Source organism: Halichoerus grypus, chromosome 11 (assembly GCF_964656455.1).
Source record: "Halichoerus grypus chromosome 11, mHalGry1.hap1.1, whole genome shotgun sequence".
Taxonomy (NCBI): domain Eukaryota; kingdom Metazoa; phylum Chordata; class Mammalia; order Carnivora; family Phocidae; genus Halichoerus; species Halichoerus grypus.
Window position 1 is genome coordinate 55,299,047 of NC_135722.1, and position 16,853 is coordinate 55,315,899.

At 50.9% G+C, this 16,853-nt stretch overlaps 1 protein-coding gene across 1 annotated transcript in view; it reads right to left on the reverse strand.

Annotated features, from left to right (window-relative positions):
- LOC118529855 (guanylate cyclase D-like) overlaps positions 1–7,470 on the reverse strand; it is a 39,649-nt gene extending 32,179 nt beyond the window's left edge. The window contains exons 1-3 of the mRNA XM_036082858.2: positions 7,419–7,470; positions 4,937–5,668; positions 2,118–2,413 (exon numbers count right to left, since the gene is read on the reverse strand). Of these exons, the coding sequence (XP_035938751.2) occupies positions 2,118–2,413; positions 4,937–5,668; positions 7,419–7,470 (1,080 nt within the window). The remainder of the gene's footprint in view (positions 1–2,117; positions 2,414–4,936; positions 5,669–7,418) is intronic.
- Between the last annotated feature and the right edge of the window lie 9,383 nt (positions 7,471–16,853).

Here is a 16,853-nt window from a genome sequence, read left to right on the forward strand (position 1 = left end):
CCCTCAACCCCTTAACCCCATGGCACCGACTCCCAGACATCTCTGAGCCCTGCCAGCCGCAATCATGTGGATTATCACCCCCACCCTGCCCTCAACGCAGCCCTCTCTATGGTCCCACCGTGACCTCAGTCCCCACTCAGTGGTGTCACAGTCTCCGTGGCCACCCCCAACTCCGATGCTTCACAGGCACCTCAAACCTGCCTGATATGTCTGAAACGGAACTCCTGTTCTTCAAGGTTTCTGTCTAGTTCTGTTGCCCAAACCCCACTCCTCCCGCACTTTGGGAAATGGAACTACCACCTGGTGTCTCAAGTCCAGGTTTGATTCCCGACTCCTCTCTTTCTCTCTTCCCATTCATCATTGAATCTTTTTGGTTTTATTTCAGAACTTATTAACAACCCAATTGACTCCTCACCCCCTCTGCTCCTGCCACCTGGGTCCAGGCCCCCTCACTGCTTACCCGGCCCACACAGGAGCCTCCTAAAGCCTCCTTGCTTCATCGGGTCTTTTCAGGCCACTCAGGCAACCAAAGCGATTTTATTTATTTGACAGAGACACAGCGAGAGAGGGAACACAAGCAGGGGGAGTGGGAGAGGGAGAAGCAGGCTTCCCGCGGAGCAGGGAGCCCGATGCGAGGCTCGATCCCAGGACCCTGAGATCATGACCCGAGCCAAAGGCAGACGCTTAACGACTGAGCCACCCAGGTGCCCCAAAGCGATTTTTTAAAAAAACATAAATCAAGGGGTGCCTGAGTAGTGCAGGCGTTAGGTGGCCAACTCTTGGTTTCAGCTCCGGTCATGATCTCAGGGTCATGGGATCGAGCCCAGGGTTGGGCTGTGCGCTCAGCACGGAGTCTGCTTCAGATTCTCTCTCCCTCTCCCTCTGCCCCTCCACTCATTCTCTCTCTCTCTGTGTCTCTAAAATAAATCTTTAAAAAAAATGACTCAAATTATTCCTTACTTAAAACCTGCTGATCATTTCCCATTTCACGTATAAGTTGAAACTCCTTACCCTGGCATAAAATGCCTCACATGGCCTGGCCCAAAGCTCATCTCAGACCCCTATTGCCACGTTTCATGACAGTCCAGCCTCTCTACGCCCTCTGCCTGTTCCTCTAGCCTCCAAAGCTCACTCTGCCTCCAGGCCTTACACCTAACGCTGCCCCTGCCTGGTCGCTCCTCACCCAGATCTGCACCCTGGCTGCCTCCTTCCCATTCAGGACTCAGCTCAAGAGCCACCTCTTCGCAGTGGGCCCCCCTGCCTGTCCTAACTCCTGTTGCCCATTTCTCCATCCCGGCCACTCTCTGTCACTTTATCCTATTTCATTTTCTCGGCGACATTATCATGATTTGAATTTGGTTATATGGTTGCTTGGATATTATCTGTCTCACCCTAATGGAAGCTCCCTGACGGCCAGGTCTGTCTCATCCATTGCTGTGTCCCTGAGGCCTGGCCCAATGGCACAGCAGAGAGACCCAATGCACATTTGCCAGATGAATGCCTCGTTATAAAACCTTCCATCAGCATCTGCATCCCTGTCATCACCTCCAGACACGGTCGCCTTCTTGTCACCAAGAAACAGACATCCCAAGGGGGACTCAAGCGGCTGAGCCTGCAGCCGCACCCCCGCCCCGCTGGCCCCCCTCAGATTCACAGCAGTGACTCCAGAAAACCTTCCCATTCTCCCACACCCCAGCATCTCTCCTGCTGCTCTGCACAATTTGCTCGGCAGATGCAGAGGGAGAATGTTTGTGAGAGAAAGAGCAGCTGGGCCAGAAATGAAAATTGCAAGCGCTGAGCTGGAGATAGAAAAATAGAAGCAAAAAGTCACAAGAGAGGGAGAATTGACGAAGCGGGCCAAGAGCGATCAATAGGCACCCACACACAAGCAAGCACGTGCACACACACAGACATGAGAGAGAGAGGGAGAGAGAACTAGAGATGGAGAGACCTAGGGACTAGGCAGGGACACTTTGTCCGATAAGGGACAGGTCATGTGCCCACAGTGGAGCTGGGGCTGGCCGGCCGGGTGGGTAGCTGGCCAAGGCCAGGAAGGCCTAGAGTATGTGGGGGGGCGCACGTAACCTGCCTGCCTCACAGGGCCCGGACGGACCCACCTGCTCCGGCTCCAGCTGGGCGGCCACCTCTCCACTGGCCCTGGCGGCTTCAGAGGCCTTGTCCAAAGGGCCGGACTCCAGGCTGATGGTGAGCACGGCGTCGTAGACCTCCTGCAGGGGTCCACTGTCGCGGAGAGCCAGGTAGGAGTGGTTGCGGTAGGGCAAGGCGAAGAGCATGGTATCATAGGGCAGGAAGACCAGCCTCCCGTCTGCCAGGCCCTGGGCCCACGCTTGGCTCAGCAGGGCGGTCTGCTCCGGGCCCCCCAGGAGCGCCGAGTGCATGCAAAGCACCACAACTGGGGGGTGGGGGGGGAGAAGTGTCAGGCTTGCCTCTGCTGGCCTTCCCTGATGCCCAGGATCTGTGGCCCGGGAGAGGTGCTCCTAACTCTCAGGTCAGCTCCCCTACCGTGAACTCATTCCTCTGCCTTCTCGCGAGAGATAGGCCCTTGGTGATAAGGCAGCCAATTTCATCCCCAGGCCCCCAGGACAGAAGAGAGCCCCTGCCCAAGGCAAGGGTCTCACACATCTATCCAAGGTAGGGGTCCCCTGTATCTTTCCTCTTCTCCACCTGGGTCCCTGACCAGGGCCACAACCTCAGCCAACAAAGGGTCTCCACTCAGGTTCCTGCTGCAATCCCTTTCTCTAGCAAATCCAGGAAAACAGAGCCACCCAGGAAGGCTGGGGGGTCTCCTTGCTGGCGCCTGAGGCCCCCTGGTCATGTGGAAGTCAGAGCCTGGAGCCCTGGGCTCTGCTGAGCCCCTGGGTGGCCATGCTGTGTAGGCCATGGGCCACAGGCCTCCTGCTCTCTGTGCCGGCGTAGAGGGGACGACCTTCAGAGACTCACTCACCAGGACTGGGAAGAAAGAGAACCAGGGCTTCCTTTGCCCCATCTCTTCTGCACTGTTGGCTCTGGCTTCTAATCAAAAGAACCCTTTGTTTGATAAGTTGGGGGCGCTGTTCTGCAGTTGGCCACGGGGAAAGCTGATAACCACAACCTGGGAGGAAGCGTGGACTGGGACAAGGCGGCGGGGGGGGGGGGGGGGGGGGTTATTAGCCTCATGTCACCATGTCTAGTGAGGACACTAGAGCCCAGAGAGGTTTAGTGAGTTGCCTGAGGTCACACTGCTGGTAAGAGTTGGGGCCAGGAGTGTGACTCTGGCAATCTGACCCCAAAGAATATGCCCTGAACCACTCAGCCTCCTGGCTCCTGAAAGCCGGCAATTTGGTTGGAACTCAATACTCTGCAACAGGGGTGGAGAAGGAGTCTGATGAGGTGTTCCCTACCCCTTGCCGCCAAGCTCCGACCACACAGAACTGAGCTGTCCGTTGTCCCAGTCCCGTGGACATGTTACTCCATTCCCTTGCACTAGCTCCTCCCTCTGTCTGGAGTGCCTTCCTCCCCATTGCCGCCTGCAATCAGCTTCTCCTTCTCAGGCCTGCCTGGTGTCACCTCCTCTGGGAGGCCCTCCCCACCCCCAAGCGAAGCAGCTCCCGCCAGACCGGAGCTCCTCACGGCTGGGGCCTGGGCACCCTCTCCCCACCTCCTCCCCAGAGCCCAGCCAGACTCGGGCCCAAGGCAGGGCTCAGTGGCTCTTGGCTGAATGAGGTGTTTACAAAGCGCTCAGCCACAAGCAGTTGCTGCTCATGACCCTGTGAGGTGGCTGTCATTATCCCCATTTCACCCACGGGAAAGCCGGGGCTCAGAGAAGGGACGTCCTGTTCCTAACGGGCAGCGGGCACCCCTGGGCCAGGTCTCGCTGTCCACCTGGCATGCACTCTCGGCCGCACGAGCCCAGGGGCTGCCCACCCGCCCTCCTCAGGCTCCGGCTGCAGTTTCCTCAGGTGGAGGGCGCGGTGGCGGCCGTCAGGAGTCTCAGACGAGCACACTTTCCCCTGCTGCCCGCCACGCATTCTCATACTTGCCACCTTTGTCCCATTCTACTTTCTCTCTTCCACTCAGTTCTGTTCTTCTCTCTTTCTAGCCCATTCTTTCTTTTTTTGTACTGCTAGTCTCAATTCGCTAGTTTCTTGACCCCGATGGGCCACAAGCCACAGTTTGAAATAACCCCAGGCTAGATTAACTTTAAGGTCCCTTCTGTTCTCCAGGCGCCGCCCCTGCCCTACAGGCTCCCCACCGTGCCTCTCCCTAGCTGACTACTTCCTGAAAGACAGGCACTTGCCACCTCCGCCAAGAAGCCTCAGACCCCCAGGGCCCAGCCCTAAACCTCTCAGATTCTCCAAGCCTCTGTTCCCTCGGATGGCCTTGACCTCTCTGTCATAACCACCTGCGTATATTCCTCTCTCCATCACATCATTGCCCCCGGAGACCCGCCCCGTGTAGGTCCTGTTCTCCCACGTGACCCAGCACTCAGCACAGCAGGGGCCTGATAAAGGCAAGAAGTGGCTGGCTCAGTCGGAGAGCATGCCCCTCGATCTCCGGGCTGTAAGTTCAAGCCCCACGTTGGGTGTAGAGATCACTTAAAAATAAACTCTTAAAAAAAAAAAAGTGATTCTGACTCTAGCTGCCTTCCTGGGCTCAAGTACTGCTTCGCTCTCATTTCCTTCAGTGTGCCAGGCGGGAAGCAAGGAAGCTTTTGGCTCCCACTCCACAACCAACGCTTGAATCAGAGCTCAAAATCCGACTGCACTGCTTGCCAGTTACGTACCTTCTCTGAGCTGCAAAGTGCAGAGCTCAACAGGACTAGCTCACAGGCTGCTGCGAGATTAACTGCAAGGCTGTGGTCAAGGGCTCAGGCCAGTGTCTTCACGGCCATATTAAGTCCTGTGCCCACAGGAGGAAGGCACCCAGGTACACTTACTTTTCAGGCCGTCCACGCTGCAGAGCTGCTCCAGGACCTCCGTGGCCCCTTGCTCTCCAGGTCCTAGAGAGGTCACCAGCCCCACAGGCAGCCCATGTGTCCTGAGAGTCATGGCCACCTGCCGGGCTGTGGCCACCCAGATGTCCTGGTGGGAGGACACGATGGCCACGTGTGCCCAGCCAAAGTGTCTCATGATAGACAGCAGCACGTGGGCAGCCGAAGGCAAGGTGGGCACTAGCTCACCTCCTCCTTCTGGAGCTCCACATGCCCAAGAGAAGAGGGTCTTGCCCCAGCCTTGAGCCAGCAGCACTGCTGCTTGGCAGTAACCAGGATTGACAGGGCCCACAAAAGCAGCTGTGGTATTCTTGTGGGCCAGGAACGTGGCCAGGGCATGAGGGGTGTCACAGCCTGTGGAGAGGACCACGGAAACCAGCCTTGAACCCAGCACCAGTGAGGAGTCCTGGTTGGCTTGGTCCACAGCCAGTTGGGCAGCCACACTGGGGAGGGCCTGGGCAAAGATGGGGTCACAGTCCCAGGGACCCAGCACCCCTAAGGTGAAGGTCCCTGCCCCCAGGGCCAGATCAGGGAAGGAGCCAACCCACAGGAGGGCACCCCAAAGCACCACAGAGAGAAGAGGAGGGAAAAAGGCTGTCCTCGGATGACTGACAGTGGCCCCCCATGGGCCCTGGGAGGGCAGGCACATCTTCTCGTGTGGCAGCACCCAGCACCAACCTTCAGGGTACAAGCCCCCCTGTAAGTCCTGGGAAAGGGAGACAAGAATAAGATTTGCGCTCTAACCCTTTCTGCCATTACTCCCTGCGTGATTTTGCAGCAGAGGGCACCGCTCCCCTGAACCTCAGCCTCCTCATGGATAAAATGAGGGATCTGGACCCATCATGTCTGAAGACTCCCCCCCCTTTAAGGGTCCTAACATCCTCCCCAAGGCCGACTCACAGCCTGGTGATGCCCATGCACGATCCTGGGCTGAAGCTCAGTCACTCATTGTGGGCTCCAGAGTCAGAGCTATCCAGCCCTGTCTCACTGCTTCCCCGCCTTGTTGCCCTAGACCCATCTCTGAGGTTCTGACCCTCACTTCCCTCTTCTATAGAAATGTGGGAAACAAAGCTTACTTTATGCAGGGACTGTGACCATTAAGTGGGCATGACATGAAGCACTTAGTGCAGTCCCTGGTACTTAGGTGTTCCATAAATCCTGCTTTTCTCAACCTATTATTTGTTTCCTGCACTCATCCCAGTTGGGCCAGTTCTCCTGGTGCCCCTCTGAGACTCCTCTGCCCATCCCCTCAAGCCCAGCACCATCCTCCAGCACTTGACTCTGCTGGACTCCAGGGCCCATAGCGCAAGCATGTTTGTAGCAAGTGGATTTACAATACACGTGCACAGTCCTCTCTCTAATCCGCTCAGCCTTGTTCAGACAAAGGTCATTCTATCTCCACGGTACAGATGAGGAAACTAAGGGAGACTGAATGGAGTTGGCAGAGAGCCAGGATGAGAACAAGTCTCTCTAACTCATCTTCCACCCCACACAGGACCTCCTTGACAAGGACATTTGGACTAGAGCACCCCCCACTCCATCCCACTGTCCCAGGACTTTGATGTCCACCTTGCAACCCTGCCACTTCTGCTTGGCCTCTGCCTACAGCCTGGTCATGGCCCATTCCCCAGGCACAGCCCTCGGCCAAGTCCTCCCACCCCCTTAGTGCAGCGAGCAGCCTTCCACTCTGGGTGCCCCATATGGATAAAATCCAATCTCACCCTTAAGAAACTGCCAGGCCGGTAGGGAGGTAGGTTCCAGCCAAGAGAAGAGCTGACCACAAGTGCAGGCAGTAAGCAGGACCATAAGGAGGTGCTGTGAGCTTAGGGAGGGCTTCCCAGGGGAGGCAAGCTGGAAGCAGCCTACGCTTGGAAGTGTAGGTCAGGAGAGTAAAGGGATGCCTTCTCAATGCCAACAGCAATGGTCTGTGCAGAGGAAGTCCTTAGAAATTATGTTCAGGGGCGCCTGGGTGGTGCAGTCGGTTAAACGTCCAACTCTGGGTTTCGGCTCAGGTCGTGATCTCAGGGTTGTGAGATCGAGCCCCGTGTGAGCACAGAGCCTGCTTGAGAGTCTCTCTCCCTCTCCCTCTGCCCCTCCCACTCGCGCTCTCTCTCTCTTTCTCTCTCAAATAAATAAATCTTAAAAAAAAAGAAATTATGTTCAGTGCAGAGGGGTAAGAAGGTCCTTGGAATCACAGAGCGGAATAAATCCTGATTTTATCACTCACTTGTCCCTAACCCTGGATGAGATGCTTAACGTCTCTGGCCTCTATTTTCTCGCCTGTAAAGTGGAGATGACAGTAGTTATCTGGCAGATATTGTGGCAAAAACTAAAATGCATAGAGTATCTACACTGGGGCTATCTTTATGGTAGGGAGGTAAGTAAGTAGTAAGTAGTACTTGCTGAATGGGAGTAAGAGGGTACTTACTCGGGAGAGTTAGCATCATCACCAGCACTGTCACCACCACAGTCATCACCATCTTGGGATCTTTGGGGAGCGGCCAGGCTACTGTGGTGTAGAAAGAGCTGGACAGGGAGGTGGAGGCCTGAGTTTCAGCCGCAGCCCTGCCCCCACCCCCCTTGAGGGCTCAGCCGCCCTATCTGGGAGAGTAGCCAGTCAGCAGTGCTGGCCAACCCTGCGATGCCACCCTTCTCCCCGCTCCGGGCTCAGGGACTTGGGGAGGGCTGCTCTCCTGCCAGCCTCCGAGGAGCGCCCTGGGCCCTCCCTCCTCCTCTGTCATGATGCGCCAAGTGGTCTCCTAGCATCCCCATCCCTCGGGATGATCCCCTCTGGAGCAGCTGGGCTTGTTCTGGGCTCCCGGAGAGCTAATTGTTTCCGGTTGGAAACATAAGCCTACTCGCCTGATACGAATGACAACCACCTCCCCCCTAATTTGTACTTTCTAAAGCACCTGTGATCCATGACTTTGCCTTGTCCTCTCCGAGGCCCCCAAGAAGAGACCTTTTACCCTCTTCTTCAGAGGAGGAAACTGACTCTGGCGGAACAGCCATGTGATGTCCGAGCTCTCGCCAAAAGTTAGAGCTGAGTTGGAATTGGAGCTTGGCTTCCTACTTCCCAACCAAAGACAATAATCCCCATTTTATCAAACACCTAGAACATCACAGCTGAAGGGTCCTTGAAGAGCTAAACATCTAAACCAACCCCTCTGTGTAAAGATGGAGAAACTGAGGCACAGAAGGCATATGGATTTCCTTCAGTCTCACAAAGCAGCAGCAAGCTGCCCTGGCCCCATGGTCCCGCTGGCCACACTGAGCGTCCCAGGAATCCTGCAGCTGATGGCATGCAGGGACTCAGAGAACTCAGGCGTGGAGCTACTTTTAGCTCCAGCTCTGCTCCCGACTTGTGGAACAGAGCCCACACCCCTTTCTGTGCCTTGGTTTTCCCATCTGTACAGGGAGGGCTTAGTTTAGATGTAGGTACCCAAAGATCCTTCAGCTCTAGTGCTCTAGTTGTCAGTAAAAATCAGGAAATGATTTGTTTTTGTCTCTGAAGCTGGCCACGTCCCATGTGTCAGCCCTTCCCCCAGGAGTGTGTGAGCTGCCAGTGCTCCCACCCCCAGCACAATGGGTTAATTCAACACCCTTCTGGGGAAAACCATTTGTATTTTTAGACTCTAGGAGATGGATGCCAATGATTAGGCACATATTGCTTGGCTCATAGAGCCAAGCCCATGGAATTAATCAACTCATAGTATCCAAACCCAAAAAGATAAAGATGCCTTTGGCTGCATTAAAAGACAAATGAACAAAATTAAAAAGATAGTAGGAACCCAAGGAAGGAGGGCAGAGGATTCCTGTTAGAGCCAGGGCCCCTTCAGCTCCTATAGCCAAGGGTCACCCTGCTGACACCCCCCCCAACCTGGCCTTTCTTGCCTTCCTTCAGGGCAGCTCCCTGAGGACCCACCTGCCATGCTGTGCTATGCTGTGCCATTGGGGCTGACTCACTGTCTCTTTGAGGATCCTAAGGTTGCTGCACCAGGGTCTCAGATGTCAAGCTCTTCAAGTAGGTTCTGGCCTGGGGAGCCCCCATTCCCACCACAGCCCCCATGGTTAACACTCCAGCGCCAGCTGCCTGTCAGCTTCCCAGCCCTCTTGCCCAAGGAGTGCCTCATATATGGCTCATTTCCTCCCTGTACCCCTCAGGGGCATGAAGAAGCCACTTGGAAAATTTGATCTATTCAAGCCCTAGGGCTCTGGGGAGCCAAGCAGAGAAAGGAAGGGGAGAATGAAGGACAAAGGAACTGAGGGAGGGAGGGAGGCTGTGTTCAGCACTTCGGACAGCTCCAGGCCTGGCTTGTACTCCCTGGAGGAAAGAAAGATAGGCTAATGCTAAAGTAACCAGCATTACTGAGCATCCAGTATGTGCCAAGCCCTGTGCTGGGCAGTATTTATACAACCCAGTGAGACAGGTATTACTGTTATTCCCATTTAATAGATTAGGAAAATACTACCCAGAGAGGTTAGGTAATTTGACCAAGGGCACAGAGCTAGTAAGTGGCAGGGCCAACTACACATCCAAGCTTCTGCTCATCACAACACATTGATTCTTTGGGATTATGATGGTGATTTTTCTATCTTCATTTTTGGGGTGGACCCTTCTATGGAAATAGATACCACAGTCCAGTGGATTTTCAACTTTTCCTTTTCCACCTGTTCTCTCCTACTTAGGCAAAATTGACCTTTACTAAGTACACAAAATATTTACCATGTGCTAGTGATCCCAACTCATTTAATTCTTACAACAACCTTGTAAAGTGGGTGTTGTATTTTGCTTTGTTCACATCACTTAATTCATACTAACAATATTTACTGAGCACCTACTATGTTTCAGGAACTGTTCACTTAAGATACACCAACAAACAAAAAAACCAAAGTTTTTTTTCCCCTAACAGAACTAACTTTCTAACAGGAGTAGGGCATCAATACACAATACACGTGATAAATAGTTAGATTTATTTTTTATTTTACAAAGTGATAAGTGGTATAAAAAAAGAAAAAGTAAAGAAGGGTAATCATGTTGCATTATAATTCAGTATAAGTATTTTCTATATTGCTACACAATCTTCATATTTATCTCAATGGTCAAGGAACACACTGGGTAGATGTGTCATAAGTTAGTAATTATCTTTTTGTTGGATATTTTTAGCCCTAATCTTGTTCTGGAAGGATTTTAGGGTCCTTGTTGATGTGCCAGACTTATGCCTGTTTGCTCTCAGATCCATTCACTGACCTCCCCAAACCTGACTGGGCTCCCAATAGGGAGGTTAGAGAGGGCCTTCTGTCCCACAGAGAGCTGCCCTTGAAAACTTCATTCCCAGCATCACTTGCCCCTGGTTTCTGGCTGGATCTAGCCAATAAGAGACACTCACAGGAGACTGGAGGCAAGGAGAAAGAGAGAAGCCAGAGATCCCCCACTCCCACCCCCACATGTGGGAAGTATCCCAGTGATGGCTATGTCTCTCTGGTTCTGGCCTCTTCAAACAACCCTCTGGATGTGGCTCCAATTTCTGGGCTCAGGTACTACCACCTCCTTCCCCCCTTTTCCCTTCCCCAGTAGGGGTGGTAGAGATTTCCTACTGTTGCCAATGTCTGAACTGCTTCATATCCTAACATCTTTGTAATCACTCTCCCACTATTGATATACTGATGAGGACTGTGTTTTCCAGAATATACCATGACTCATATACTATATATCTGAGTTGTTTGCAATTTCTCACCATTATGAATAATTCTTTAATAGATATCATGCCTTTATCATCTTTTGAATTTTTTCTTTATGATAAACCTTCAGGAATAGCCATACTAGATCAAAGAATAGGAACATTTTTAAGGTACTCGTTACATATTGCTTCATATTATAATGTATTAATGTCAAGGTATTCTTTAGGTAATTGGAGACGTTTGAATATGGACTGAGCAGTAGCTGATACATGGTTATTCTTAAGATTTTTAGGTGTACTAATGGCAAGGTGGTTATGTAAAGAAATTTGCCATTTGTTTTCAACTATGCATATTTGAATTATGTAGAGGGAAGTGACATGATGTCTGGGGTTTTGAAATTATCATACAAAAGGGAGAGAGATAAATGAAGTATGAAAATATCTTAATTTTTGAATGTAGGCTGTGGTTGTACTTGGGTTAATTATAACTATTCTTCCTACTTTTGCTTGTGTTTGAGAACTTGCATAACAAGAGAAAGTAGTGTTAATACCAATTAACAATGTAGGTATACAAATTTCACCAAATCTTCTTCAACATTCAGTATAATAATTTTTTTAAGATTTATTTATTTATTTAAGAGAGAGAGAGCATGCACGAGGGCTAGTGTGGGGTGGGGGGAGGTGCAGAAGGAGAGGGAGAGAGAATCCCAAGCAGATTCCCCTCTGAGTGCAGAGCCCGACTCAGGGCTTGATCCCACAACCCTGAGATCATGACCTGAGCTGGAATCAAGAGTCAGATGCTTAACTGACAGAGCCACCCAGGCATCCCCAATTTTTTAAATTTAACCAGCATTTTAAAAAATCATGCATTGTATTAGTTTTTTATGTTGTATGACAAATTACCACAATCTTAGTGACTTAAAACAGCACATGTGTATTATCTCAGTTTCTGTGGATCATAGGTATGGGTGCAGCTTAGTGAGACTTCAGCTTAGGGTCTCACAGGCCACAATCAGGACATTGGTCAAGGCTGAGTTCTCATCTGGAGGCTCAGCTAGGGAAGGATCTGTTTCCAAACTCCCTCGGATTGTTGTCTATAGGATTCATGAGAACGTGCTTCTTCAAAACCAGCAACAGAGTGAATCTTCTAGCAAGATAGTCTTAGAAAACATAACGTAATCTAATGCAACATAATCATCAGAGTAGCATCATACCATATTCTTTACCATATTCTATTGGATCGAAGCAAGTCACAGGTTCCACCCACACTCAGAGGGAGGGGTTATACAAGGGCACAAATGCCAGGAGGCAGGAGTTGTGGAGGCCACCTTAGAATCTATCCACCACAGGCATATTATAGTGGAAGAAACTGACAGCCTGGAGGAGTTCATTCCACAGCAAACTGGGTCAAGGCTAGAACCAGAATCCAAGCCTCCCTATGAAAATCAACATCACCTTCTTTATGACTTTGCTAAAGGGAGAGGAGAGCCATCTTCTTTTCTTCCCCCCATACTCCACCCCTAACTTCTATCATCTCTCTCTCACTCTCTGCAATACCCCAGGCAGGATCCTGTTCTCTAGTCTAAAATCTTCTCTTAGGAAGGTCACATAAAGATCATTCTTGCACTAATGGACCGATGGTAGATATAAACATACTAGGATTTCCAGCCCAGGGTATCTGCTGGATTGATACAAGACAACAAGGCAACAAGATGATTTGCTCCAAGATAATGAAGGTTGACTCTTAGACACTTGGGCCATGAACAATCACTAGGGACAGTTTTTGAATGGAAGGAAGAATCAGTTATTATCTCAGAGTGGGTAAACTCATCCTGGCACAGTAACCAGGAGGGAACTCTGAGGTCTACAGACCTAGGTTAAAATCCTCAACCCATCATTCTCTCTCCGAGTAACCCTAGGCAAGTCACTTAGCCTCTCTGAGCTTCAGTTTTCTTACCTATAAACACAGTGATACTATTATAATATCTATCTCACAGGGGAGCTGTGAATGAGTGTTAAAGCATTCAGTAAATTATGGACACTAATAATGACAATAATCACTATCATCACCATTACCAAACACTTACTAGATGCAGATACAGATCACATGATTCTAAAAAGAAAGTGCTCAGTGCCCTTGAGTCATACAGGAAAGGGGGGTGTTTAAAGAAAGAAAAGTTTATACCAGTCAGGATCCCAGCTAGAAGCAGAGGCACATGCAAGGTAGGATAATTCAAGGAGGATTTATTTACCAAGGAACTGTTAGCAAAAGGATATAGAATCTAGTGCTATCACCTGTGGTTAGCAGTAGCAGAGCTGCTACCATTCCTGGCCCCAAAGGGGGGTCGGGCACCGTTACTAGACCCTAGGAGGATAAAGTCATGAGAGAAGGCTGCCTTGATGGAGGCAATGACCTCTGGTTGAGGGATACAGCCAGCTCGAGACAACCCTGCAGGGAAGCAGCAATGGAAACAAATCTCTTGACCTCACTCCTTTTGATCTCCCAGGTCTCTCCTTGGTCAAACCCAAGCAGAAACCAGCAGGCATGGAGGTTTGATGGTGTTTCCCACACAAGCCAGCCTCCCAGGTCAGAGTAAGGGAGGGGGAGAGATCACCTGGCAGGCAAAGGGAAAGTATGTGGTACAGTCTCTACCTGGTGTAGTGATCCAAACCCTCATTCCCGAATGAACTGAGTCCTCAGTGGCCTGCTCTTTACTGGGTTGCCCTATTTACTATTGACCAGAACCCAGTGGCAAGAGAGGACTAACAGGCTCCCCAGTTAATGTCCTGGGTGCTGGTCACAGTCCTCCCTGCCCCATTGTAAGACAACAATGACACTTCCTCATAGCAGTTGGGACCCATCATTTGACTCATATAGTTGTGAATTCCGTTCTCTGTCTGTTGATTCAGGGTCATGAGGATCCCCAAATGGTCAAGGGACAGTTTCAGCTTCCAATTCCTAAGATGAATTACTGCGTCCTCCGGTGAAACTGTTCCTCTCCTAGGAACTAGGTGCTCCAAACTGCCAAGTCCAAGATCAGGCATAGGTGGCAGCAAACATTCTTCCAGTGAGTTTGTGGGTTAAGAGTGAGAGATACCACTGCTCTTTATTTTTTGGTTTCCAACCCGTGCATTCTGTCCATCGGAAGACAGCACACTTGGTCACTAGTATAAAGCATATATTGCATCCTGTAAGTACAAGCTAGTGTCTCCAGCTCATTCTATAACTGAGCGTCAGCAGACCATTCCACAGTTCCATCAGGCCAGATGCTTCTGGATGATGGGAGATGAAGCTCAACCAGTGAGCCCACTGCTGCAGCTTGTTTGCAGTCAGATGCTCCCCTAGTCGGATCACTGTTGTAGAAGACACCATGGTAAATCCAGGAATAATGGTTCTGGCAAAAGCACAGTGGGCAGGAAAAGCAAATCCATACACAGTTACAGTCCTATCTCTGTGAGTAGGAAAAAGTGTTGCCTCCTCTGTGAAGGGAGAGATCTGATGTAACAGGCAGCCGGCTGATCCTCCGAGGGAAATGGTGCCAGTTTATGTGTTTGGCATGGCCTCTGCTATTGGCAGATTAGGCACTGAGCTGGGGCAGTGGTCAGATGAGGCACGGAAGTCCGTGTTATGGAACCCACACACAGCCTCCATTCTGGCTGCCGGGGCCACTTTGTATGGCCATTGAACGAGCACTTGGGGCAGCCGGGAAGAAGCTGACTGATAGCCACAGCTCATCTTGTCCACTGAAGTACTGAGGGCTTCCTCTGTCATAGATGCCCTCTGGTGGGGCATTCACGTGGGATGTGTATCTTCACACCCTGTGATGATACTGAGATCCATCCACATACCTCATTGACACCAATTTTCCAATTTCATTTATACTAAGACCTTGGTCATCCAGATGACCAATTATCAAATACCCATGAGTCAAAGTGAATTAGGTCCTCAGGCCATCTCTCCTTCTGCACAAAAAAAATTTTTTAAGATTATTTATTTATTTATTTGACAGAGAAAGAGAGACACAGCAAGAGAGGGAACACAAGCAGGGGGAGTGGGAGAGGGAGAAGCAGGCTTCCCACCGAGCAGGGAGCCCAATGCAGGGCTTGATTCCAGGACCCTGGGATCATGACCTGAGCTGAAGGCAGATGCTTAACGACTGAGCCACCCAGGCGCCCCCTTCTGCACAAAACAGACAATGAGAGGGACCCCTTGAATTTCTGCCCACTGGGAAGATTTCCCTTCATCACTTGGGTCTAATACAGCTGCCATCCACAGCATATCATAGTATCTATCCATGAACCAGGTGCACTTCTTTCTCCTCCACCAACTGATGATAAGGAATTCCTAATAAGGTCATGGGTACGCGTTGAAGGAGAAGTGGCAAAAAACAGGGGTAGGTACCATGGGAGTTTGAACCATCTCCTTGGTCTCCCATTTGCCACCTCCGTTTTATTAAGGAGTGCTTCTGTGCATATCAATATTATTGTTCAGGGGATCAGATAACACCCAGTTCACTTGTCAGCTCTGGTGGCACGGTCACTGGGTGTTTGCAGTGTGTTTCAGTCTCTACCGGGGCCAGGAGCAAGTCATAAATTTCTTCCTAAATGGATAGAAGTTGTCCACAAGAAAGAATATGGCTTGGGGCGCCTGGGTGGCTCAGTCGTTAAGTGTCTGCCTTTGGCTCAGGTCATGATCCCCGGGTCCTGGGATCGAGTCCCGCATCGGGCTCCCTGCTCAGCGGGAGGCCTGCTTTTCCCTCTCCCACTGCCTGCCACTCCCCCTGCTTGTGCTCTTTCTCTCTCTGATAAATAAATAAATAAATAAATAAATAAATAAATAAAACCCTTCTAGGTGATCAAATGAAAAAATTAAACCCCAAATACCAGGCTAGGGCATCTGTCAGTGAATTTGGCCCAGTCAAGTCTTACAATTCTTCCCCTTGGTCTAACATCCTTGGAATCCACTCCCACAGGCTCCTGCCAATATAGATTGACAAAGTCTTCTAAGAATTTCACTGTATAGACAATCTTCTTGTGCTGTAGGCTTTGTATTTCTCCTCCATGCCACACTCCAGTTATGGGCTTGGAGGCCATGAAGAATGATAAGCATATATTCTGAGGAGCGTAAGGATCCGCTTCTGGAAGGACTGCTCCTGGTTGGACCACTGGAAGTCTTTTATGCAGAGAAGGCGGTACATTCGGACAGGTATGGAGGGGCTGCCTCTGTTGGCAAAGGAGGTTCAGGGGAATTTGCAGGTGGAAATTCTCAACCCCAGCCATGTCTCCCCAATGCCCACTCCTTCCTTGTTAGTCCCTCACTTAACGCGAGGCGCCTGCGCTGGGGATGCGGTGACTCTGCAGCCTTTACCACCGGAACCTGGGTTCGGTCCTGCTACCCCCCCCAACCCCAGGGCATAAGGGAATCCTTCAAGCTCTCGTGGGAGCCTTCTACTGTACGCATCTTCTCAATTCTGTGGTCATAGTTTTTCATTTATTTCCTCTATATTTTCTCTTGGGCTGTAGGAAGAAGCCAGGTGCCTCCACCGTCTTTATAAAGAGTATTGTTGCCACAGGGCCACGTGCCACAGGCACCTGATACACCGACTGGCCTTCCAAATGCACGACATCCCGTTCGACTACTAATGATCATCTGAGTCATGGCGCTACTACCAGATGCCGTGAGTTGCCTCCTGTTTGCCTCAGCAAGGAGATTATCCCCGCATTGCTCAAATACAAGACCGACTCAATTCCCGAATCCTGTTTGAAGGGTCTGTTTCCTAAAGCAGCTCCTGGTGCTCAGTCAGGGTCCCAGCAGGAAACTGAAGGCACACTCAAATTAGGATAATTCTAGGAGGGCTCCTTCACAAGGGCCTATTATCAAGGTGGAGATGGGGGTACTGTAAAGAATATTGTAAAAACTTGAGGCTAATGGTAGCAGAACTGTTGCTTTCCCAGGCCCAAAGAAACAGGAGGAGAGAGCTTTCCGGAGCCCAGAAGACAGCGGGCTGCCTTGAAATGAGGAAATGCACACCCAGACTGCAGCATCCCTGCAGGGACGAACCCAGGGAGTGCGAGGCCCCCGTGATGTTGTCCATACAGGCCAGCCCCCTGGAGCTCAAAGCGGTGGTTAAAGGTAAAGTGCTGTCTGGGTGGGCAAATGGAAGACGCTGGTACAGCCACTT